Raw genomic sequence first — 25221 nt, 5'->3', positions numbered from 1 at the left:
TTGAAATGCATTCTTGGAGTGACGAGAAGAACAATACCAAGGTTATCTTTTGTTTGGAGCTAGCATGATGCAGGCTTTTTTTTTTTTTTTTTTACTAAGAACTTCTTTGCAGAGCGAGATAATTTTCTTCTAAATTTAAGTTATGTCCACGGACACTGTAAATAATATTGTGCTCATCCGTAGGTTCCTTACAGCAGATGATGCTCATACAATTTGTTTAAGTCACACGCAGCTTGTGAGTCCTACTGGACTTCTAGACCACGAATTGGCTCTTTATTCACTCAAACAACATGCAGCAGAAGTCTGCTGAGCAGTTATATACTGATAGGTCATGCCAAAATGCTGCCACAACTTCCTTAGAGTTCTATGTTACTCTTTTTTGAATTAGTAGAACACCTTTTTGTTTTACTATTTTGGGGTCAAGTCATGATCTTCTTAAAGGAAGTTGCGTTTCTCTTCTCGATGATGGTTGTTTTTGGTTTCTTCAGCACATCCATGATTGACGGAACTGTGTACTATGTCGGTGATTCCGCTGGTTGGAATGGAGGCAATGTTGATTATCATATGTGGGCTTCTACTAAAACTTTCCATGTTGGTGACACTATAGGTAAGTCCAACTACTCAACTGCTTCTCAATTGTTTGAAAGTAGATATTTAAATTTGCATTCACTATTGTAAATTAGTTAGGTTAGTGTTGGCTAACACTGTGTGATTTTGTGGGCAATCCCTACCTGGTGAGCTAGTTTAGATTGAGTTGCTGTCTTATATGATTTTGGGCAAAAGCTGTACCTCCTGAACTAGATTTTGACTACTAAGCTAGGCTCGAGGTCTATTTTCTTATCGTTGGTTATACTTATTTTCTTATCGTGTGTTTATGTTTATCTTTACTTCAATTGATGTTGTAGTTTTCCAGTACAATCAACAACTCCACAGTGTGGTGCGAGTGAACCTCTCTGATTTCCGTTTGTGCAATGCTTTTGATCCGATTGATAGTTACTCCACCGGCAATGACACCATCACTATCAATGGTCCTGGCCACTTCTACTTCATCTGCGGTTTCCAAGGCCATTGTCAAGCTGGACAGAAGGTCGATATTAGGGTCCCGAAAGGCTAACATTCGCAGCAGAAGCGCAGCGAAAGCTCTAGTTACGTTGCAGACTCTCAAGCGGAAAAAAAATACACACACTTTGAGATTATAACCTCTTTGCTACTGCCAATCAATAACTAGTTTTATGATGTTTTGGGTAACAATATGCATCGATAAAAGCAAAATGTGTTTATTTAAATATCATAACCATAATTCAATAATTCTGGCCTTTCAAATCTTCTTCTTTCTGCACCAATTTATGAATTATATATAGATTAGTGACATTTTCTATTCAAACATTTTGAAGCGTAGCCATTAATAAATTTACCTGTAAAAATTTACCAACATCAAGTGTTTACAATGAACCATATCAATTTAATCCAACAAAAGCAGGGAACTCATTTTCTCTTTCAAAAGCTTGCCGTATATAAGCCATAGAGACCTTCGGAACAACTTTAGTCTTGTTATTATTCAAATTAAAATACATTGGAATTTATTTAAGATCAAAAAGAAAAAGAAAAAAAAATGGTAGAATCCACATCAAATGTGGATCAATTAATCTATTTATTCATAATTTTTGTATCATCAAGGTCCATTTAACCAACTCCTAGTTTGCCGGAAAACATGAAACTTTTTTGATTAATGACTATAATCCAAAATCTTGTGATCCTATATATACAGTCTTACAGAAATTAACACATACATGTTTTTCCTATTTGTCTTCCCATTCGCAGATGTGGATCAAGAATTTGTATTTTATGGGTTCAGGTTGGCACTAGACTCACGGAACACTTGAATCAATCTCTACTTTCGTCCTTTCATTTTACAATGTACAACTAATTTAAAACTGCTGATAGAAGAAAAAATAGATATATATATATAACGATATAATGAGGTTCAATTAATTGTAGTAATTTCGGCTCAAATAGTATAAAAATTAAACGAACTGTAAGTTCAAAACATCATGAACTAATAAAATTAAAATTATTTAGAGTGAGGTACAACATTAAAAGTGAGTTTAGTAGGAGTCACCCTTGATAGCAAGAATGCCAACATTAAAAATTTAAAATGTCTGGAGGGTCAGTACACTGTAAAAACATGACCCAAACTGAACAAGTAGGCATGCATAGAGTTTTTGTCTTATTGTATGTATTTTTAATAGACAAAATAGCTTACTAGGATACTCAAAAATGAAAGAAATATATATATATATATATAGGGACACCACACAAATAAATAATAATATTGACACATTAAAAATGAAATTAAAGTGTTAAAAATTAGTGATTAATGAGTAAAAATATATGAAAAGGCTGTCTCTTCCCGGTATCCTATGAAACCACGTACGCATCCTCTTCAGAAACACGTGATTTGGGATTGCAACGCCGAATAAATACAATTATTAATTATTAATTAAAGAAGATTATATGTATTACGTACTTTATTAGTCAAGAGATTTAGTAAAACAAATGAATAACAATAACAATACCAGTCAAAAGAAAAGAAGAAAAAAGTAGCAATTCCTAACTTTACTCGACGCTGCAAGTATCAATTTTGCAGTCTTAAAGAAGATCTGAAAATGCGTACAAATATATATATATGTATATATATGCAAAGTAAACAAAACTTTTTTAACATAAAATTTTACGTACTCCAAAGTTTAGACTACTTTCTAATTGTGAAGTGCTGCATTTTTTTCTTCCTCATTACCCTTGTCCCTCCTATTTAATTTGTTTTAAAATACAAAATTAAAATAAGATATAGAGGGGAAAAAACTTCATTGGCACTCAATATTTATATCAAGTGAATGCATGTGTTTGTATATAGGTTATTAGCATTTAATTGTGATTAATTAACATTCATTTACACGTCAATAAATTACGCAATTATGCTTCCTTCCTTATTTTTATTTATCATCATTTTCTTTACGTGAGTTAAACAATATGAATTTTGATAATATTTTAAGATGTATTTCTTTTTTATCATATTAATGTGAGAAAATTTGCAAATCAAATTGATTCTCGAAAAACTAAACATGACAATTACTCCGGTCGTTTGATTTTATTCATCACATTTTGAGTTGACATACCTATTAAAAAAAATAATTAATAACATGACTCTTTTATCATAGTAATCCTATCAAGTGATGCTTACATTATATTTTTAAATTAATTTTAAAAAATAATAATTACGTTAAGGGTAAATATATATATATATATATAAATGATAAGTAAGTCAAAATAGAAAATTATAGACAAAAAGGGGGGACCGAGTACATGCTTTGGCGTAAACAGTTACAAATATATTTACCATGGCGGAGTTTCAACTGCACCAAATTAAAGCTATTTTCAGTGGTGCATTTCCTGTCATTATTTTTTGTCGATTTCCAAAAAATATAAATGAAAAATAAAATGATTAACACATACTACTACTACTTGCAGCAGTGTGCTGTTATCTTACAACTACAACTACTACTACTAATACTGCTCCACTTCTCTTGTTTCCACTCTCAGAAGAGCAAGCGCTCGCTGTACTAAAAGTATAACAATTTCAAGTAAGCAAACTCATACCATGTACAACAAAAACAACTGGCCATCATTAATGTGACCCTTTTTGCTTCTCTACATTTCACGGATTTCTCCATCACTACTCTGCTAATTAGCTACACCCAGCCCCTACATATATATATATATATCCATCTGTCAAACCACGTACCAGTACTATTGACTGTTCCTTGTTAGTTATCGATCGATCACCACACTCCATTCAATGGATGAGCTTGGTAAGGTGACGATGGAGATATTTTCTAAGCTGGAGCAGAAATGGTTGTACCAGTACGAAGGGAAGAAAACGCGTATTCTTAGCATTGATGGTGGTGGAACTACTGGCATTGTTTGTGGGGCTGGGTTGATTCGTTTAGAACAACAGATCTGTGCCAAAGTTGGAGATCCTCATGCTCGAATATCGGATTACTTTGACATTATCGCCGGTACCGGTGTCGGTGCGGTTTTTGCTGCAATGCTTGTTGCTGATAGAGGCGATGGACGTCCGATATTCACGGCGAAAGATGCGGTGAGATTCGTAACGGTGAATCAATCACGCCTGTTTAAGGCGAAGAATGTCGGCGTTATTCACCGGAAAAGGAGGTTTTCCGGGAAGAGTATGGATAAGGTGTTGAAGGAAACTTTCAGGAGAGATGATGGAAAAGTGTTGACGTTAAAGGACACGTGTAAGCCTATCCTTGTTCCATGCTTCGACCTCAACAGCTCAGCTCCCTTCGTTTTCTCCAAAGCTGATGCGACGGAGTCACCGAGCTTTGATTTCGAGCTCTGGAAAGTTTGCCGTGCCACGTCAGCAAATCCATCAATGTTTAAGCCGTTTCAGCTAAATTCCATCGACGGAAAAACCTCTTGCTCCGCCGTAGACGGCGGTCTTGTGATGAACAACCCCGCCGCCGCCGCGGTAACTCATGTTTTACACAACAAACGGGATTTTCCTTCAGTGACTAGCGTTGATGATCTGCTGGTTCTTTCTCTGGGTAACGGTCCGTTAAGCCCTCAGTCAAAGTTGAAACTCCGTAGTGACGGCTACTGCTCTTCGTCTTCCGTCTTCGGTATCGTTATCGACGGCGTTTCTGAAACCGTTGACCAAATTCTCGGCAATGCGTTCTGCTGGAATCCTAATGACTACGTGAGAATTCAGGTAATTACAGATGAACTTAACTTTGATCTTGTGAGATTTTCACTATTTTTGAGTATTTGATCGCTTATGTAAATTACTCATCTTTTTGTTTACTACTCTAATCCATGTCATTGATAATAAAGAGTTTAACAATGTTAAGGCCCCTTTGTCCATTTTTTTTTGGAGTTGAAAATAGAGCTGAAATTGAATTTGGAATTAGAATCGTGTTTGATCATGAATATAAATTAAAATTATTTTAAAAATTTTATGAGAGAAGTAGAAGTGGAAAATCTTATTTGCACTTTTTCAAAATACAATTTTGGGTGAAAATCATTTTCATCTCCAACTTTGATTAAAAAATCAAACTCCCCTCAACATTGAACAATAATCATACTCTCCTTTATCTCATACAATGTCAATTTTGTCCTTATAATTTTAATTCTATATTTATGTAATATATTTTTATATTATATGTAATGAATATTTTTTTAAGATGGGATTTATAACATTTTATTTAAGTTTATTAACTTTATACGTAAATTAATACGCTTTATAAATTTATCACAAAATTCAATATTATTTTTAAGATCGTTATTTTAGTATTATATGTATTAAAGAGTCATTTGATATGAGGTATAATTATAATAATCAGAGACAAAATTCATGATTATTTATCCTACGTTTAATTAGATGTATTAAATAGTCTCAAAATTATTTGTCGCACCATTTATACCACAGTGATGAGATAAGTTATCACACATACATGTTAGTACAACTTATTTTGTAATAACTAATCCCAAAATAACTTGTTTCCAAACAACTCACCCCTGAGTGTGTATATATACATATGTATGTATATGCATGTGCGTATATTTTCGTGTTTTATCATTCTTTTATTAAATTTGTTTCGTATTGCTTAACTTTTTATTGATATAACATAATCCTTAAAAAAATTTTACTTAAATGTATATTTTGCTAAATTTACCTTATTAATGATAATTTGAAACTTTAAACTTGTCTATACTGTTACTTTATATTGTTATTTAACACTAAATGATAGAAAAAAACATAATACAATTCTCTTGATTTCACAAATTGAGCAAATAAACTAAAACATTTATTTTTAGCATTAGGATTAAGTGATGAGAAACGATATTATCTATTGTCTATATCAGTAAATAAACTGTGATTGTCATTACTAGAGTATTAATTTATTGTCTATATCAGTAAATAAACTGTGATTGTCATTAATAGAGTATTACATATTTTATAATTTATATAAATAAATATAATCTTTAAAATTTGACCTTATTTTTATTCGAGAAAAACATATAGTATCCCCGAACTATGACCAAATTTTCTACGACACACGTCAACTTCATGGGGGTCCTATTACCCCTTAAACTAAATTTTAGCGTATTTTTGTCAATCTTTTTAGCTAACGTGATACCTTTTGTCAATCGTTTTAGAAGACGTGACACCTTTTATATGAGCTCCATTTTATGTAATAGAGGTGCCACATTAGCACAAAAAAAATGATAAAAATACGTTAAATTTGAGTTTAGGAGATAATAGGACCCCTGTGAAGTTGGAGTGTGTCGTAACAACTTTGACCATAGTTCGGGGTGGTACTAGAGGCTTATCTCTTTCATTTATTGTTTGTATTGTCTACATTGAAATATGTTTATAAAATTAGTAGTACTTATTATTTTCATTTGTTAAAATAAATATTATAGTTTTGATTATTATTAATAAAACTAATTTTCTTATTATACTGATTTACTTCATAAAGATCATCATTAGCTTATATATTTCTTACTTTTTTTCTAGAAGATAATGTTTATATTTTTATGAAAATTTTGTTATATGAATAATGTTTATGTTTTTATGAAAAATTTGTCATATGAATTTCTTTTAAAATGAAAATATGATGAATTTAAAGAAGTTTAAAAAAGGAATAAAAAAATTGATGAAAAAGAGTAAAATAGGAATTTTAAAAAGTCAATTAGGATAAAGAGGGAAGTATGATTATTGTTTAAAGTTGAGGGAGAAGTTTGATTTTTAAAGCAAAGTTAAGGAGGAAAAATGATTTTGATCCTTCCAAATTATATTTGAAATTTTTCATGGCCTAACGCTATAATTTTTACTTTTTCAATAAAGTAGAATAATTTTGTTTTAAAAAATAAACAAATACTCATGGTACTAAGTTTCATCTACTAAAATAACACAATAAGACACTCACATCTAGACATCAACTCAACTTTGTTTTCAAAATTTATGTATATCACATCAATTTAGGATTGAAATACTTAGTCCAAGTTTAAATGATCGTTTATGTATTATGAACAAAATTTTAGCGATGTTAATGGAATGCCGTTTATTTACAGGCTAACGGAGTGGGAGTGGGAGTGAGAGGGGAGGAGGTGTTGGAGGAAAGAGTAGTAGAGTCGTTACCTTTTGGCGGTAAGCGGTTATTAACGGAGACTAACGGACAAAGAATCGGAATCTTCGTACATCGGCTTGTGAAGACCAGTTTACCGCCAAGTCCTTGCAAGGAAACTACCGTGAACAGCCCTCTCACTAACGGACGTTAAGTCGTTTTCATTGGCGTCTTCTCTTTTTTTTATTAATCACTTTTTGTCCCTTCTGTTTAGTGTTAGACTCGAGATTATTGTAAAACCTTTGTCGTGTTACGCCTTAATTGTCTTTGATGCTCGAGTAGAATATAAGTGGTCGCATATTTTAATAATACTAGCTTAGTACTAATATATTACGTAAATTCTCCTTTGTCTTTAATGGATCGAATCAAAATGAGGGTTTTTAATACATACAACTACTTCGCATCAACTAACATAAAATGTATACTCATTGTACTATTACTAACTTGTTCTGAATCAACTAACATAAAGTTATACTCATTGTACTAAAACATTACTATTATTACTAACTTTTTTCTGAAATCTGAAGCAACGACTTATTTTAAAACTTATATTATTATGCGCTAGAGCTATTACTTACTGCTGGTAACCCACGTCTGCGAAAATCTCATCCTGTCTGTCTGCTGGAATTAAAATGCTCTTTAAAATTGCACATTTCCACTTCATTATCTTTCGTTTTTGTCAGCTTGTTAGTTGCCTGAAATCTCGTTAATACATTATAAAGGCAAATTTGTTCTACTATAACTAAAGATTGTTATGTACTCCCTTCTTATTATTTGTCACTATTTTCTAATTTGTTTTTTATTTTTAATTGTCACTTTTGATAAATCAAAAAAAGACAAAGAAAAAAAATTACATTTTATCCTTAATATTAATTACTTATTCTCCAAATTATTTTTCGAACCTCCATTAATAGAGATAAAATGATAAAATTATTATATCAATTATTATTACATGTACTACTAAGTTTCACCAATAATGTTTTAGGTGTGGTGTGGTGTCCTTTTTTCTTGTTTAGTGAGAGGCAAGACCAGTTGATTTGATAGTTCCTAGTTCCCAGGAAGATGGTGTGGTAGTGGGAATTTTAACTAATGAAATTAATTAGTCATAAATTGCTCTTTGTGATGAGTTTGACACTCTTGATCATCAACATACTTTGGGAGAATTAAGAACTGTGTTGGTATCGGATGTTCTGGGGAAGACAGCGTTCGACGTGTTGGGACTGCGTGTAACTCTGCACTAGTATGATATTGTCTGCTTTGGGTCAAGCCCTCACGAATTTGTTTTTGGACATCTCCAAAAGGCCTCATACTAGTGGAGTTGCGTGACACTTTAAATATTTGACATGTTCCCTTTACTTTTCCGATGTAAGATTGTGTTTGCTTCTCAACAATCCCCTCAAACCAAGACCACATCACTTGTGACCTCCCCGTACCGCCACTACCAACCAGTGGGACACGCCGCTTGACCATCACTTGTCAAGAAGACTTTCGACACGAGGCATCAATCGTAGATCTCAACTACTAGGTCACTTCACATGATCTGCCAAACATCTTGTACCGTTGTTATCACCCAGCGGGACACGCCGCCTGACCATCACTCGCCAGGAAGGCTTTCGACACAAGGCACCACCTGTAAATCTCCAGTCTTGTCGTTACATCGGGAACTTTTCTCCAACCACAGTCACCACTCCGACACACCCGAACCTGGGCTTTGATACCACTTGTTGGGACCGAAATAATCAGGTGTCATGCGAAAGCTAATAAAGCAAACCTCGAAAGACGTCAAATAAAAAGACAAATGAGAAATACACCAAAAGAGACACAATAATTTAACGTGGTTCGATCAATCAACCTACATCCACACAAGAAGATCAACAATCCACTATATAAAAGAGAGTACAAACTGTTAAGAGAGACAACCTCACAGAAGTGATCCCGCAATACTTGTGTCTCACAAAGTCTCTCCCCAAGCGAAACTCTCAAACCCCTAGGACTAAATTGTGGATGTTACAAAACTAGAAGAAAGGAGTCTCTATTTACAGAGTTTATAACATTTTCGTACGAGAATAAGGATTAGCCAAATATGGAGAATATATTTTCCTTTTTTCAAATGGAAAACTCAATTATGGTACCTAAAGGAAAACCCAAATATGGTAAGAAAGTCACAACAAACACCAACACGAGGAAGGCTGCACATATTTAATTTATCAAGAATTTTTTTGATTTTTTATGCTCGATATTTGGATTGGAGTTCGATTTAATTTGATCGTGTTGTAAAGTTCCAACATTGAGGGTAAAATGTTTCCTAACAAATGCAACCTAAACATAGATCCCATGGAGTTGGGTTTGGTCTTTTTTTGTCACAATTAGTTAACGACTCAGATTAGTCAAAAGTGAGTCTCGAAAGATAGTTAAACGATCAAGAAACTACAACTTCGACAAAGTACTCTTGAATTTTAGTTACATTCCCTCGAACTTTAATACAATAATAGATATTATGCATTGAGGCGGAGCAGGAAATTCGATTACCGAATTGGGTGAACGAGTAACTTTTGCTCAAGTATTATATTTGTGATTAAAAAATCTATTATTATAGGCACATTAAATTTAAAATCCAGTTACTAGCACTTGAAAAGATTATGAAATAATTTAGAACAAATAAAATTTAAAATCTAATTCCACCTATAACAATTGTATGCATGTCGCAAGTTTCACATATAACTATGCATTGGATTACTATAGCGCTAAGGGGTCGTTTGATAGGTCGTATTATGAGAAATAGTTCATGTATTAAGTATGGTATTATTTAATGAGTATTATGTTTGTTAGGATTTTGAACCAATGTATATTAGTTATACACCCTACATGGAATTATAGGGTGTATTACTAATACATGTGGTGGTATTAGTAATACATGGGTTTTAATACTAGAGGATTAATATGTATAAAGACAAGAATATCCCTCAAATTCTTTTAAATATTTTTTTATTTTCTTAATTTTATTTTTTTTACATTTGTACTAATAAATTTATTCAAATAAATTAGTTTACAATTTTATTATTATTTACAAAAATATCCTCAAATTTCTTTAATTTTTTTCTAAATTTTTTTCAACTTATTCAATATGAATTACTTCTTTACAATTTATCAAAATAATAATATCCCTCCAAATAATTTTAGTTATAAAAAAAACTACTCCTTGACTCAAAAAAATATTTATTGGTCAAAATCCAAAAACAAATTGCATACAAGGTTTAATTTTGTAAATAGAATATTCATAAATAAAAATATTTTTTCTACTTAGTTTTATCACTCTATAGAATACAATTTTATTTTAATAATGATTTTATTGTCTCATTCATAAGTTATACTTAGCTTCCTCCAACTTAAAAACAACACAAAGTGAGAACAACAAGCAAATGATGAACAAACAAAGAAAATATAATAAATAAATAATTTTTGTAAGTGAATGATTAAATCATAAAATTCTAAAGTGAATAATTAGTTATATTGTTAACTTTTTTTATTTTAAAAAAAAAAGAATAATAAACTTTTGCAAAAAAGATACACAAAGTTATAATATGTCGAGGGTATTTTTGTAAATAAATAATATTCTCTTTAAAATATAATAATAAATATTGCTTTTAATACATTGAACCAAACACTACATAAAAAATAATTTTAGTATTACTAATCCCTGCACTACTAATCCCAATATTACTAGTACAACATATTCAATATTATTTTATACACTCTACCAAACGAGTCCTAAAGCTAATAACCTAAAATGATAGTAAAACATAATATACTACATGCAGTCAAAATACCTGAGTGGTATCAGTAGAATGACTTAATTCAGTACTCCCTCCGTTTCATAATAAATGAATTGTTGGAATATTTTTGGTGTTTTAAAAGAAGTGAATCATTGAAATTTTTTTCCAAATTTATCCTTGAGGATTTGACAACCAAGGGATCCATCAATTGAAAAAGAATAAAATAAATATGATTTTGTACTTTGGATAAGGGTGAAATAAAAATTATGTTAAATTTATGTCTTTGATTTTTTTTCTTAATTTGTGTATCAAAGTTTAATAATTCATTTATTATGAAACGGAGGGGGTAATATATACTATGTTCCATTTGGGGATTTTTTTTTCGTACAAACGTATACGCAAAATGCCTGCAATTGCTTTAAAGTAACTTGTTAACGTCAGAAAAGATTCACTGTAATTTTTATAACATTGATTTGTCTTTTGACTTTTTTTGTACCATATAAACTGCAAAATTAACAAAATATTTAAAATCAAAGATTGGCATAAGCCTTGTTTGGTTAAAACCGATTTTTACATCTTCTACTGTTGAAAACTTGGTGAATTTTTTTTTTTATTAATCACATATATGTATCGAGTTATTATACAATGTAAATAATTTATATATTCAAAGGATATCTACAGATAAACCTCCTTAAAATATGAAAATTGTAACTTTGAAAAATAAGTTTCTACCATACACAAATGATGATGACTTGATTTTATTATACATGAATGACGATGTATAAATAACTTAAACTCACATGCATATATAATTCTTCCTACCTTATTTAGTTACTCCATAAATATATAATTTGCTTTACTTTTGGCAGGAGGGGTTGTTAAATATTGTCTCTAACTTAGCAATCGTGCGTTGAAATTAATTACATATTCCTTTTGGAAATTAATTATGAACACAACTACCCTCCCATTATGGTGGAATATATGCTTGCAAATGATACATGATAATGCAACCAAGCCAATAATATACTTGTAGTAGTAAAAGCTCAACTAGATTCTGGCCTAAATTAAAGCTTAAGAAGTTGTACTTCTCTAATTGTGCAATGTATTGTCTTAGTTATTGAAAGTTGTTACTTGTTGGCAACAATATTAATTGATAGAAAATCTAAGAGGAAATAGTTAGATGTACTTTTTAATGCTAAACACTACTCCCTTCGTCCCATTCTACTAGTCATTTTTCATCATTTTTCATTAATCAAGATAAGATAATTTTTTTTTCTTTTTTACCCTTAGTATTAATTATTTTTCCTCCAAATTAAAATGTAAACATCATTTAATAGAGAGTACTATGATAAAATAATCATGTTATTAATTATTTTTTTTAATCAATATGCAATATAAAATTAGGACGAATAAAATAAAACGGAGGAAGTAGTAATTAATTCATAAGCAGTCCAACTCATCTAAACTTGGTCTGATTATTCCTCTACTTATTATTAGCTCAATCCATTTTAGCTCAACCTATTTCAGTCCATCAAAATTTTTGACTGATATCTAGTCAAATTAATCCATAAAAAATCTTATCAAAATACTCTTAGAAGGTATTCTTTTTTGATATGTAATGTAGTCATAATAACCCAAAAAATAAAAAACTTTATAAGGTATTAAAAACTATAAAAAAGCAAATAAAACTTAATAAGAATTGAACGAATTGAATTACGATCCATATTTTAGATATTTCACCACAAATAGCTTTTGGGCGAGTCAATGACCCGTTGGATTATTAACTCGATCCGTCCATTTTCACCGCCTCAAATTCACTTAAATTGCCCATTTGCCACCCAAACCTATCAGAGCAGTAATAAGTAATCTTTACTTCGAGTCCACTTGCTAAATCAAAGCAAAAGAGAAGAAGAAATAACTAAAAGAAAAGACAAGGCAACTGCCAAATAATAATTATCAAAACAAGAATATAATGTACAATATTGAACAAGAAGTATTTATGAATTTTATGTGTTTGTTGAGAGATTCCTGACATGTACACCTAGCTGGGGGTAATTAAGTAGCTAAAATATAGTATTCAATTAAAATATTTTAACCATCATTTCAACTTTTCTCTGTCGATTCTATTGTCTTTACTCTCGTCTCGACTTACAGTAAGTTGTTCTACCAATTTATGACAATAATTAACATGTATCCAAAAAGGTCCCTGTTCTCCACCTATCCAATTTTCCAATGGAGAAGTTTGGATTCTGTATTCTCAAATTATAGTAACGTTGTCAAAGTTGTAATTGGAAACTGAGGAAGTGTATATAGTCATAAGCTATATCAAAATAGGAACTAGCTAGGTTGAAATTGGAGTCTTACGAGACAAATATAATCTTAATTTTACAAATATCATAAGGCCGTGGCAAAGACCTCATTGCTCGTCGTATGTAGAATGAAGGCAATGGAAGGAAGATATAGGGTGTGTTTAATTTGGTACGAAGGAAGATGGTTTCATGGAAAATGATTTCCTTGAAAAACATTATTTCAAGAGCACTTATATGTTAGTAGCAAAACGACGGGATGGGGTGGGGAGTGGGGCTTTGGGGCCGTGGCGGGGAGTGGGATGGTCAAGGGCAGTGACGAAATAAGGATTTTCACCAAGCTAAGGGGGTTCACAAGTGAACAAACGAACTAATCGAAGGAGGTTCGACATCTACTACTATATATACATAAAAAATAATTTTAACCGTGCATATATATTATAATTTTCCGTCGAAAAAAATTCGAATGAACCCTTATCCCAAATATAGCTCTATCCCTGATCAAGTGTCGGGATAGATTCGGTGAGGAGGAGACAATAAACTTAGATACCACTTATGCAAATAATATATATACAAATATAGTTCCAGGGGACAAGATCTTATCACAATCTTATAATAATAGTAGGATATACATACGCTGTCTCTCGATACATATTGTGTATGTACGACAGATATTAGAGAATTAAGTCACACGTGTGCATGATTTGGAGACATGGGGGAATGGAAAGTTAATTGTGTGGAAATGTGTGTTGCCCCCTTGCCCTTGGTGCTCTCAATAATTTACTCCATTGTCCTCCTCAATATAAATGCATGTCCCTCCATTTCATATGTTTTTTTCATGTATTAACATTGTATTCCACCCTCTTTTTAACGTATATTTTTATGGATTAACACTCTTTAATGCCTATGACTATGATATTGATCAGTAATACCAACAGCAACAGCCAACATCCATACTTTCTTGTATAGTATATAGATGGAAGGGACTCGATTGTCCTTGTATAGACAGTCTGTTGTGTTAAATTGTACTAATAGTCGTCTATGTTGCTTGGATTCTTTACGGATATCGACGGGTGAAATAGTATTATTATTTTAAAGAATTCGATACTAGTGCAACAATATTTTTTGAGAGTAATCCAAGTAACTGAGCTAATAGTAATTGTATATATGCATATACAGATTAAATTTGTTTAACTATATACCGCCTCCCAAGTCCCAACAAAAAAGTGAAATCTCTGCATCTAGAAAATCTAATGGAGCTCGTAGAGCAACACGTAGTATGCTTTTCTGTTTTGGGGGATATTGTAATATATACCCAATTATTAATTGTTGTAGTGAGTGGTGAAATTGAGGAACTAACCATAGCTGAATTCAAAGTGTCTACTGCGTGCATTTCTAAGAGCTAGCAGAGGTCTCACAGGTGAATTATAAATAAACAATTCAAACCTTTGCGTCTAAAAAATGTAGTTAGCTAATTCAAAATTTAAATTGCATGTATTGATCTCTTATAGTAATCTCAAGCAATTAAAAGTTAGGTATTGGTGAGTGTTGAGAGGATTGGATTATCACACATTATTTTACTTATTTAAATTTAGCATATTTTAGCCCAAGTAATATTTAGATGAGTTAATCAATTCAAGAAAATAAGAAAATAGTGATGGAAAAAATTGTAGCTAGAACGGAATGACCACGAATTGTATGAAAATTCAATTAAGTAAGAGCTATTTAATAACGAATTAGCTAGGGATTACTGATGAATATCGTTGCCAATTCAATGCTTTCTAGTAGGGCATGACCCGTCCTGTATTAGCTCTTCCTAAGACCTAAATTTAACCTAACCTACTTACTTGACGCTCTCTATATAAGTACTCCTTCATATGTTATTTAACCGGTTTATTTATTAATTTAATCCATTTGACGGGATCAACAGTATCAATATCGGTTCTACAATGTTAAAATCAAATCTTTTTTATGAATTTTCCCAATTTATCCATGAATAGTAACATTTAAGGGCATGAAATGAATACCCCTAGTTGCTTCTTATTATGTCGATTATGTTTTCATAGCGAAATGAAAGATGAGCAATTCAATCCAACCTTAGTTATTCTTTATATATATTACTAATAGGTTAATTTAACACTAAAGAGAAGTACTGCAACCTTTTAGAATATCAAATAACCTCAATGCAAAAATCAGAAATGTTAAATTCAATCAAAATATATCCTAGCAAAACGATTTCTCTATCTTATAAATTAGTAGTAAGAAGAACTTTCAATTTCATAAGTTACACCCTTAACCCTTAAGTATAAGAGTGGATAATCGGAGATGAAAAAAAGACTCAAAATTATACTGGATATGTTAATGCTAACGTATGTTCCTATTATTTTGTGAAAGTTCCTTTATTATTTTGTGAAAGTTCCTTTTCGAGGTCCTGGAGTTTTAAGTCTTAAGACCATGCCAACAAACGTCGCTTTCTTCAACATACCAATTTGGTCATTGGATTCGACTAACATCAAGAATTTTGTGAAGTAGCCCAATCCCATCATAATAAGTTCCAAATTGTCTGTACTTGGGTCACATCAGTTGAGGTCCATTATGGACCCTACATCACTCAAGCAGCTCAACATTACCCAACATTCATTGTTTTACAATTCAACGGTGTGATTCAACAGTTGACATGGCATGCAACTTTTGAAACTTGTATAGCCAAAGTTATACAATATACTTAAATAACTATTAGGTAACTATTATATCTATTCTCATTTGTCAACTACATGTAATAGTCATTTTTATTAGTTAAAGTCATTCACCTCAATAAGCCATGAAACCCCAACGATTTTCTACTTGAAATTAATAAGTAGAATAATTAAAAGCAATCAACATATTTTATATGGTTAACTATCTAATAATAGATGAATGAAAATACAGGTAATTCTTCTTTTCAATTCTTGAACCAAAAGTGTTTAATTAAAATACTTTATTAAGAATTGAGATGTTCAATTGAAATTTGACTTAATTCAATCGTCTAAATTGAATATCCTGCCAATAAGAGGCTACTCATGTACTACTAAGCCTTCTTAAAATTAAGACTCGATTTAAATACTAAAAATTATACAAATACACAACTTATGTTTCCAATATTACAAAAAATCCCAACTCCCTAAACATATTACAAAAATCCCAACATATATACATAATGTTATGTATATGTCGTCTATGTTATGTATATTAATAAAAAGAGAGAGTAAAATAATTTAAAAAATGGAAGACTTCCAAAAGAGTTGGTATTTATGTGATTTATACATTTAAATAGTTACTAAAAAAAGGGACATTTGCATAAATAAACCAAAAGAATTGTCAAAGGTCCAAAACCCACAACTTGACCAGCCCAAAAGACTTTTGGGCCGTGTGCACAAAAGACTCTAACTGTAGCAACGGAAATTATGGCGGGAGACACAAAAATCTGTTCAAACTTTTTGTTCCTAAAACGCCGTTTTCCCTCTACGTAAGCATATAAAAATCAAAACGCCGTCACATTTTTTTTCAACTCAAAAGTAAAAAAGCAGAAGAGAGGACAAAAAGCAACATTTATATATCCCTAAACTACCCCATACACACACTACACACACTCATTACCCTGTGTCACACGCTCGCTCCCTCTAGCTCCATTCACTCTCTTCCCATGGAGAACCAAGCAAAACGAAGCAGCAAACAATCTTCGAGTTCCGGGAAGAGAAACTTGAAGAGAAAACTCGAACAGGATTTCGATGACGATCGCAAAATGTCTTCTCCATCTTCTTCTTCTTCTTCTTCTCATGATAATGATGATAGCCACCGAGATCTCGCTCCTGAAGTTCGTACACAAGTGGAGATTCTCGAATCTACTTTCTCTTCAACCGAATCAGATCGTTCCTCCGCCAAACGCGCTATTCATTTTCTCTCCGAGTTGGCTAAAAACGGTAACTCAAAATCTCCCTTTTCATGTTTCATTTCTAGTGGATCAGAAATTTTCACATACAGCTTTTTTGCTTATCGAAAGTTAATTCGACTAATTTCCGGAGTTAAACTGTACTGGATTAATTCAAAAAATTAGCTATCCGAAAACAGCGCGATAAGTACTGCTGGAAAGAAAAAGTTTATTACGAATGTTTGTCAAGGTTGTTACTTCTTCCGCCTAATTTGTTATGCTAATTTCCGAAGTTATGCTGTACTGGATAATTCAAAATTGTATATCCAAAAACAGCACGATAGGTACTGTATTAGAAGAAAAAAATCTATTAGGAATGTTAGTGAAAGTTGTTATAGAGTGCGGAAGTGTACATGCAAAAAGGTGAATTGGTTTATTTGAATAAGTGTGGGGACTGGAAGTTGGTTTTCGATAATTGAGGATTTTTTTTTGTGCTGCAGAGGAAATTGTGAACGTGGTTGTAGATTGTGGTGCTGTTCCAGCTTTGGTGAAGCATCTTCAAGCGCCGTCCCTTGGGAGTGAAGGAGATGGTGGAGAGATGCCGTATGAGCATGAGGTCGAGAAAGGAAGTGCTTTTACGCTTGGGCTTCTTGCCATAAAAGTTAGTATTAAATTTATATTTGTTCTTTTAGCAAATATAAGAAGGCAATTTTCGCTATTAGGGTAGATGATTCTTTGATTTACTCCATACTATTCACAAATGAGCATACACAAGAGGTTGCTTATACAGTAGGAGTTGTGTTTTGTTATTGAGTACATGGGCTTGCTTAATTGGTACTTTAATTTCAATTTTTACCTGTTTATTGCATTTGCCATTTGGTTTATTCGTGCAGTCTCTTGATGAATAATTTCATTAATAATGGTCGTTGCCAAAATGTTGGATACTAGTGTTTCCTATCAATTCATTGTCTCTCAAAGGAATTTGGAATTCTAGTATATTCTGTAGGGCCTTTCGTTGGTTTCTAATTCAGATAGAGGTGTTTTCAACTGTTTCTGTGTTTGACAGCCGGAGCACCAGCAACTCATTGTTGACGCTGGAGCTCTACCTCATCTTGTGGATCTGCTGAAAAGGCATAGGACTCTACAAAGCTCTCGTGCTGTCAGTGGTGTTATACGTAGAGCAGCTGATGCAATCACTAATCTTGCCCATGAAAATAGTAGCATCAAAACTCGAGTTAGGTTAGTTTATTTGTTCCCTGAAATTTTGGTCATCACAACAAAACAAAAGAGGACTTATTTTCACACTTCCTCTCTATTTTGTATGTGAAGGATTGAGGGTGGTATTCCTCCTCTTGTTGAATTGCTTGGGTTCGCTGATGCAAAGGTGCAAAGAGCAGCTGCAGGAGCGTTGCGAACTTTGGCATTTAAAAATGATGAGAACAAAAATCAGGTTTAGTGGTTTTATTCTGATTTCTAAAATTATCTCTGAACTTCTTGTATTATCTGTTTTATGAGGATAATTTCTCTGAATTGATTTCAGATTGTTGAATGCAATGCACTCCCAACTCTTATTCTTATGCTCCGGTCTGAAGATACTGCAATACACTATGAAGCGGTTAGGCATCATTTTGCAAGTTCATAATACTAGCTCTTTTTTGTTCATATATTTAATTAGGTATAAAGTCAAGACATAATAAAATTGTGAGATGGCAGGTTGGAGTCATTGGAAATTTGGTGCACTCATCACCAAATATCAAAAAGGATGTTCTTCTTGCTGGAGCTTTACAACCTGTCATTGGGTTACTCAGGTATTGTTGGATCTTATATTTTTGAGTGGCCGGTCATGTGCGACTTTTGTTCTATAGCTGCTTATCATTTACAGAGTTCCATCTAATGGACATAGACATGCTACTATTTAGTTTGTTCTTTTCCTCCTGATGGCTTCTGACTTTAGCCTTTTTATATGATAGTTCCTCCTGTTTGGAAAGCCAAAGGGAGGCAGCTTTATTGCTTGGACAGTTTGCAGCGGCCGACTCAGACTGTAAGGTTGATGAAACTACTTTACTTTATTAATGTCATAAAGAGTAGCAAAAGTCTTGAATTACTGGCATTAATAGCAACATTATCTGATTTATTCTTTTATTTTTTTGATGGTTTTGCAGATTCACATTGTGCAAAGAGGTGCTGTACCGCCATTGATTGAGATGCTCCAATCTCCGGATGCTCAACTTAGGGAAATGTCAGCCTTTGCCCTTGGAAGGTTGGCAGGGGTGAGTTGAAATCCTTACAGAACTTCTTTAGGGTACTTTGTTTTCTTGTGGTTATCAAGTAATTCTTCCGTTCTGTATGTAGTTGTCCCCTGGGCCATTATTCTCTGTTTACTCTGCATGCTTACTATTCAGATTTATTTTCTGGCATTACTTATCTTGATATTTGATGATCATGGACTCGCCTTTCATGATTATTGAGGTTGTTTTCAAGTATGACACGTGCTTGCGGGCTGCGGCATCTTTGTCATGGTCTTGCCCATTTTTCCAATCAAACCTTATATACCAAAGAATATTTTTGTAGTGGTGGTTCCAATTGGACATGTTTTTCTTATTGTTATGCGAGCTTAGAATCGAAAACTTTTTTTCTCGTTTACTTATATGTCAGATGATGAATTGGCATGTCTTGTCCCTTTATGGGGCAGAATGATTACAGAAGATTTATATGGCTGATCCCTTTAGGATTGAGCTTCAGTTGATTGATTGACTTGTATTTGGATGGTAATTCTTGGACTGGCGCTTGATTACTTGTTTTTGGTTTGTTTTCATGTATTAAAAATGCACACTAATCTTATATATTGGCTCGCCCACTTCTTAAACATAACATGTTACTCAGGAGTAACAAATGATAAAACGAGGGATTATGCTTGTGGTTCCATTGCGCCATTGTGCAGTTTCCATGAGTGGTTTTGATTAAGACTGACTTGTTTTCCTTTCATCATATACATATATGGACAATTAACAGTTAAATTCACTCTCTTGTTGTTACTTGTCAAAAAATAAAAATTGTTGTCTTGCTGTTCGAGTGCGTTTTACTTCTCTGTCTTGAAATATTATATACACATGGATAGGACTCCATATACACATGGATAGGACTCCAAAAGTAATGTAAATTGTTGGATAACGTGAGATTATTGTCTGGCATTTGCATCTTTTCTGTTGGGCAGTTACATTTTATCCTAATTTTCTGAAATGATAATGCTAACTTTGTGATTATATCATCATAATGTGTGAAGGGCCAAAGCTCGGGTGCGGGTGTCCGATACGGGTACGGATCTAGAGGTCGGATCCTTCACAGTCTCAAATTAAAGATTCAGGGATATGGATCTAGAGATGGATACGGGTGCGGGGATTCGGCAAAAAATAATTTAAATACCTAAAACAGAGTTATAAAACATAAATTATGAGATGTCATATGAAAAACTTGAGGAGAAAATATTGTTGAAGAAGAAAATCTTGGAAGGAGATAAAAAGAAAACCAATTACATAGAAATTTCTATATACAAGGTATTCCATTTTCTTCAGTTTCACCTTAGCTTTTGTTTTGATTACAAAATTTCTTAAATCTGTCCAGACTTTTCCAGTCGATTTTGGTCAAAGTACCCAAAATCGGTTGACCAGATCAGGTACAGATCCCACACCCACACCCACACCCATGTCGTGTCGACACGGGTACGGCACCGAAAGTGAAGAGTCCCGAGTAACTTAGAATCATAGTACAGTACGTCTGGAAAGTGTTAGGACATTGTGTTTTTCTCTTCTTTCTTTCTTTTAGCTACAACTCAGTCCAAAACTATTCAGGCTTTGCTGTATGATTTTTTTTCTATACGAGCTCATATCATTCCAATGCTCAATAATCCACATGTTGAAGATATAATTTTTTTCTAATGTTGAATATAGAATTAAGTAGAAGTGGGCTCTATCTATCAACTTAAACTTTTAGATGAAATAGAAATACACTTCACGTTATTAGAGCAGGACCTTGTTTGAGTCTCATCACCACCCATTATTGGGAAAAAAGTATTTCCAACTTCTTGCCTCGTGAAAAAAAGAATCACCCTCGCACGTAAAGGGGCATGTTGAAGGCATAATTAAGTAAATAGAAGCATGCTCTATCTAACAACTTAGAAGTCCATATGATTTGAGAATTCTCCACTTGCATTCTAGTTGATTAGATTTATTGTTTCCATGATGTTCAGGACACACACAATCAGGCTGGTATTGGTCATTGTGGTGGAATAGTTCCATTACTGAAGCTTCTTGATTCAAAAAATGGATCGATGCAACATAATGCTGCATTTGCTCTTTATGGGCTTGCTGATAACGAGGTGTTGCATCTTATCCAATCACAATAATGTTATTTTAACCAATCATGCTTTTACATGGCATTTAAATTTGTCACGTGTTCGATCTCATTTGACTTGGTGCAACTTGCTGCTACAGGATAATGTCACAGAACTAGTTAAGGTTGGAGGTGTTCAAGTGCTTCAGGATGGAGAATTTATTTTCCAAGTATGATTCCTTTTTCTTCCTGTAATCATTAATTTAAGCCAAGTATTTTTAGAGGACACCCAATTTCATAGAATTATGGTGATTTTTTTATTATTTTAAATTCATCGCCACGAGCCTTGATATTGTTCACTCATTTTTCAGCCAACTAGAGATTGTGTAGCGAAGACATTGAAAAGATTAGAAGAGAAGATTCATGGACGAGTGAGTTTCTATTTGTTGCAAGGAATTTATCGATGAATACTTTTTTGTTGGCAGTGAAGCACATGATCCAATTTTTTAATATGAAAACTCAATGAATGTATTTCTTTTGCTAACGAATGCCAAGTTATTTTTTCCCCAGCTATGAAATATGGTGTATCCCCCCATTACCCAGTTTCTTCTTGTCCCTTCAATATGGCAAATTTCTTTGTCAAGTCGTCTAGGTTACTGATGGTTATATCTCAAACGTTTCCGCCCTTATTTGCAGGTATTAGGCCATTTGTTGTATTTGATGCGCGTTAGGGAAAAGATTATTCAAAGGCGAGTTGCTCTGGTGCTTGCCCATCTTTGTTCTCCAGATGACCAAAAGACAATATTTATTGATAATGGTGGTGTGTTTTCTGTAACCATACTCAGAATGATTTTCCTAGCTGTGTTGGTTAGGCTGTGGCAATTTGTCCACCATGTGTACTATGTTATTGTAGGATTGGAATTGCTTTTAGAGCTTCTAGAATCAACAAACATGAAGCACCAAAGAGATGGTTCTGTAGCTTTATGTCAGTTGGCTAACAAAACCAGCTCACTTTCACCCGTTGATGCAGCTCCTCCATCTCCGACACCTCAGGTTTACTTCTAAGTTTCACTCTAGATTTGTCAAAGGTTTTGTTCAATTTTTTACTTCATATGTCTAGTGTGAGTAATAGTGTAATATTAGTCTTTTAGTCATTTATAGGGTTTTATTTAATTTATACTGTTACACTTGGTGCTTCTCACATTGAGTTCCACACTAAGTTATGTTCATATTATCATCAAGCATTTTGAAGATGTTCCCTAAACTGACTGATGTTCAAATTATTATTGTTTGTGATGATTTGTGAAGCTTTTACCATTTATTTTATAGTTTATATGTCAAACCACTCTTTGCTTGTGTTTTTTTCAAGACTTGAAACTTATAATGTAGCTGTCATGCAATTTAATACATTTTCTACTTTACCAACCATTTGATGCCTCTTTTTTTGAGCACTCATGAGTCGTGAAGGTTCATCAGTGAACTACTGCATAAAAACTCTGGTCTTGCAGTTTCTTCCCATCTTCTGAATTTTCTTTGTCAAATTTACATGTTGATCTTGTTTCAGTTTGCTTCTCACGTTCTGACCCTTCTAGCGTTATATGCTGCTGTTTATACCACGTTTATTATGAGAGAGCATCTATTTAGAGTATGCTATATTTTTTATTTTATTCTTATTTTTTTGGTTCTTGGATGGTATTTGTCTAAGTTGCTCGGACTTGTGTGGTGTCCGATATGGGTGTGGATCTAGAGGTCGGATCCTTTGTGATCTTAATTTTTTGCATGATTGGTGTATTCTGAGAATCAATTAGGCAATATGAGGGTTTTGGCTTAGCCCTACATTTTAAGGATGTAGAATTTGGGAGTAACTTGTCATCGCTTTGGTGAGTGTTTGAGAAGGGTTTGCATGTTGACAGATTCTAGAGTCTGTTTTCCTCACAGTTTACTTGATGTTCACTTTATTCACCAATTAATAATGTGGTTTGAGCTTTTCATGTTTGTTAGTTTGTATGTCTGCTTTCTGTCTTTGCTGTCTCAGTTGGGTGTTTATAACCATTCGTGGTGCAGTAATTAAGACTATTTATTTGATCCTATATGGTATCTCTTTTTATCATTTTTTCCTTCTGCATTTCTTTAATGCAGGTATATCTGGGTGAGCAGTATGTAAATAATTCTACACTATCTGATGTGACATTTTTAGTTGAAGGTAGCAGCAGTTTGTGATTCAATTATTGTTATCTTCTTTGTATCATGCTGTATCTTGATGGTTTTTTGATCCTTCACCAGGAAAACGGTTTTATGCCCACAGAATTTGTTTACTTGCTTCTTCTGATGCATTTCGAGCAATGTTTGATGGTGGCTACAGGGTAAGTAGAATTGTGGGCATAAAGATTTTTTACTTTTATTTTAGGTTTATTGGTTTCAAAATCGATCATTAGCAACATGAGAGGAAAGTTGTTTTTGCCCCCAAGTTTTCTTCTACTGATTACCTTTCCCTTTTGACAACTTTAAACCTGACTATTAAATGGTCTTGCAAAATTTCTAAAAGGCAAACATCTTTATTTGAAATGTTGCAAGCCTATGTGTCATGTGGACTTGGCTGAATGCACAAAGGTGGAGTGCGAAACTCTGATGATCTGTTATCTGTTTATTGCAGGAGAGAGACGCCAAAGATATAGTGATTCCCAACATTCCATGGAATGTTTTTGAGTTGATGATGAGGTGCAATGCTGTTTAACCTGTAACAACTGGGATTTAGGTTATACAAATCAATCTAGCAATATTCAAGACAGGAATGTTTCTTGTTTGCAGGTACATATACACGGGATCTGTTGATGTTAATATGGATGTTGCACAGGATCTTCTAAGGGCTGCTGATCAGTATCTTCTAGAGGGACTTAAACGTTTGTGCGAGTATGCAATTGCACAGGTGAGTGCTGGGGGACCTTTCTGTCTTTGAGGGGGATTTATGTCGGGTTTCTCCTGATAATTTTTCATCTTTTCTAGGATATCTCAGTGGAAAATGTCTCTATGATGTTTGAGTTATCGGAGGCTTTCAATGCAGTGTCACTAAGAAATGCTTGCATTCTCTTCATTTTGGAGAAGTTCGACAAATTAAGTGTCATGCCATGGTATGTCCAGAGTCCTATCCTTTTACTTCATCAAAAAAGACATCCTAAACAAATATGCCTGCAGACAAAATTGTATGTGTAATTGTGTATTAACACTCTAATCTTGTTACATGTAGGTGTTCACATTTGATTCGACGTATATTACCCGAGACACGTGCCTACTTTGTAAGGGCGCTGACCAGGCCAATTCAAGCTGACCTCTGATGTAGATTTTAGGTCCATTTTTATTCTTTGGTTAAATGTAAAACATAATGTAAAATGTACAGGAAGTGGGTATTATTGCACTATTCTCTAATTGCAAGAGTTATATGTAGTCCCTCACTAGTGCAATTCTGGATTTGTTGTGACGTTTAACGTAGCTTATAAAGTTCAGTTGCAACACCAACCATGCTGTTAAATCCTCTTCCACATCAAGCTACAAAGTAGCATTACCTGATTTATGACATACATACATCTCAACGGTTCACAATATTATTGGAATCTCATAGATGCCCCATTCCATTGACAATGCATGTAACTTTCATACTTAAATACTCTTACCTGCACAGGTATTTATTTAAAATCAATTTA

At 33.2% G+C, this 25221-nt stretch overlaps 3 protein-coding genes across 3 annotated transcripts; all 3 read left to right on the top strand.

Annotated features, from left to right (window-relative positions):
• Positions 1 to 109: 109 nt before the first annotated feature.
• On the top strand, positions 110 to 1306 carry LOC107875264 (mavicyanin). The gene is made up of 2 exons (XM_016721899.2): positions 110 to 607; positions 906 to 1306. The coding sequence occupies exons 1-2, from the start codon at positions 367 to 369 to the stop codon at positions 1112 to 1114; spliced, it is 450 nt and encodes a 149-aa protein (XP_016577385.1). The 5' UTR covers positions 110 to 366; the 3' UTR covers positions 1115 to 1306.
• Positions 1307 to 3514: 2208 nt separating this feature from the next.
• LOC107875262 (probable inactive patatin-like protein 9) lies at positions 3515 to 7564 on the top strand. The gene is made up of 2 exons (XM_016721897.2): positions 3515 to 4789; positions 7156 to 7564. Exons 1-2 carry the CDS (start codon positions 3857 to 3859, stop codon positions 7360 to 7362), a joined length of 1140 nt encoding a protein of 379 aa, XP_016577383.2. The 5' UTR covers positions 3515 to 3856; the 3' UTR covers positions 7363 to 7564.
• A 9273-nt stretch (positions 7565 to 16837) lies between these two features.
• On the top strand, positions 16838 to 25036 carry LOC107875260 (ARM REPEAT PROTEIN INTERACTING WITH ABF2). The gene is made up of 19 exons (XM_016721896.2): positions 16838 to 17246; positions 17695 to 17855; positions 18261 to 18433; positions 18524 to 18644; positions 18735 to 18809; positions 18908 to 19002; positions 19165 to 19240; positions 19357 to 19464; positions 21441 to 21569; positions 21685 to 21753; positions 21895 to 21954; positions 22220 to 22343; positions 22437 to 22576; positions 23663 to 23726; positions 23807 to 23886; positions 24177 to 24241; positions 24332 to 24449; positions 24527 to 24651; positions 24768 to 25036. Exons 1-19 carry the CDS (start codon positions 16970 to 16972, stop codon positions 24853 to 24855), a joined length of 2148 nt encoding a protein of 715 aa, XP_016577382.1. The 5' UTR covers positions 16838 to 16969; the 3' UTR covers positions 24856 to 25036.
• Positions 25037 to 25221: the final 185 nt, after the last annotated feature.

This window comes from Capsicum annuum, chromosome 6 (assembly GCF_002878395.1).
Source record: "Capsicum annuum cultivar UCD-10X-F1 chromosome 6, UCD10Xv1.1, whole genome shotgun sequence".
NCBI classification, from domain to species: Eukaryota; Viridiplantae; Streptophyta; class Magnoliopsida; order Solanales; family Solanaceae; genus Capsicum; species Capsicum annuum.
This window is presented reverse-complemented; position numbering and strand designations above follow the sequence as displayed.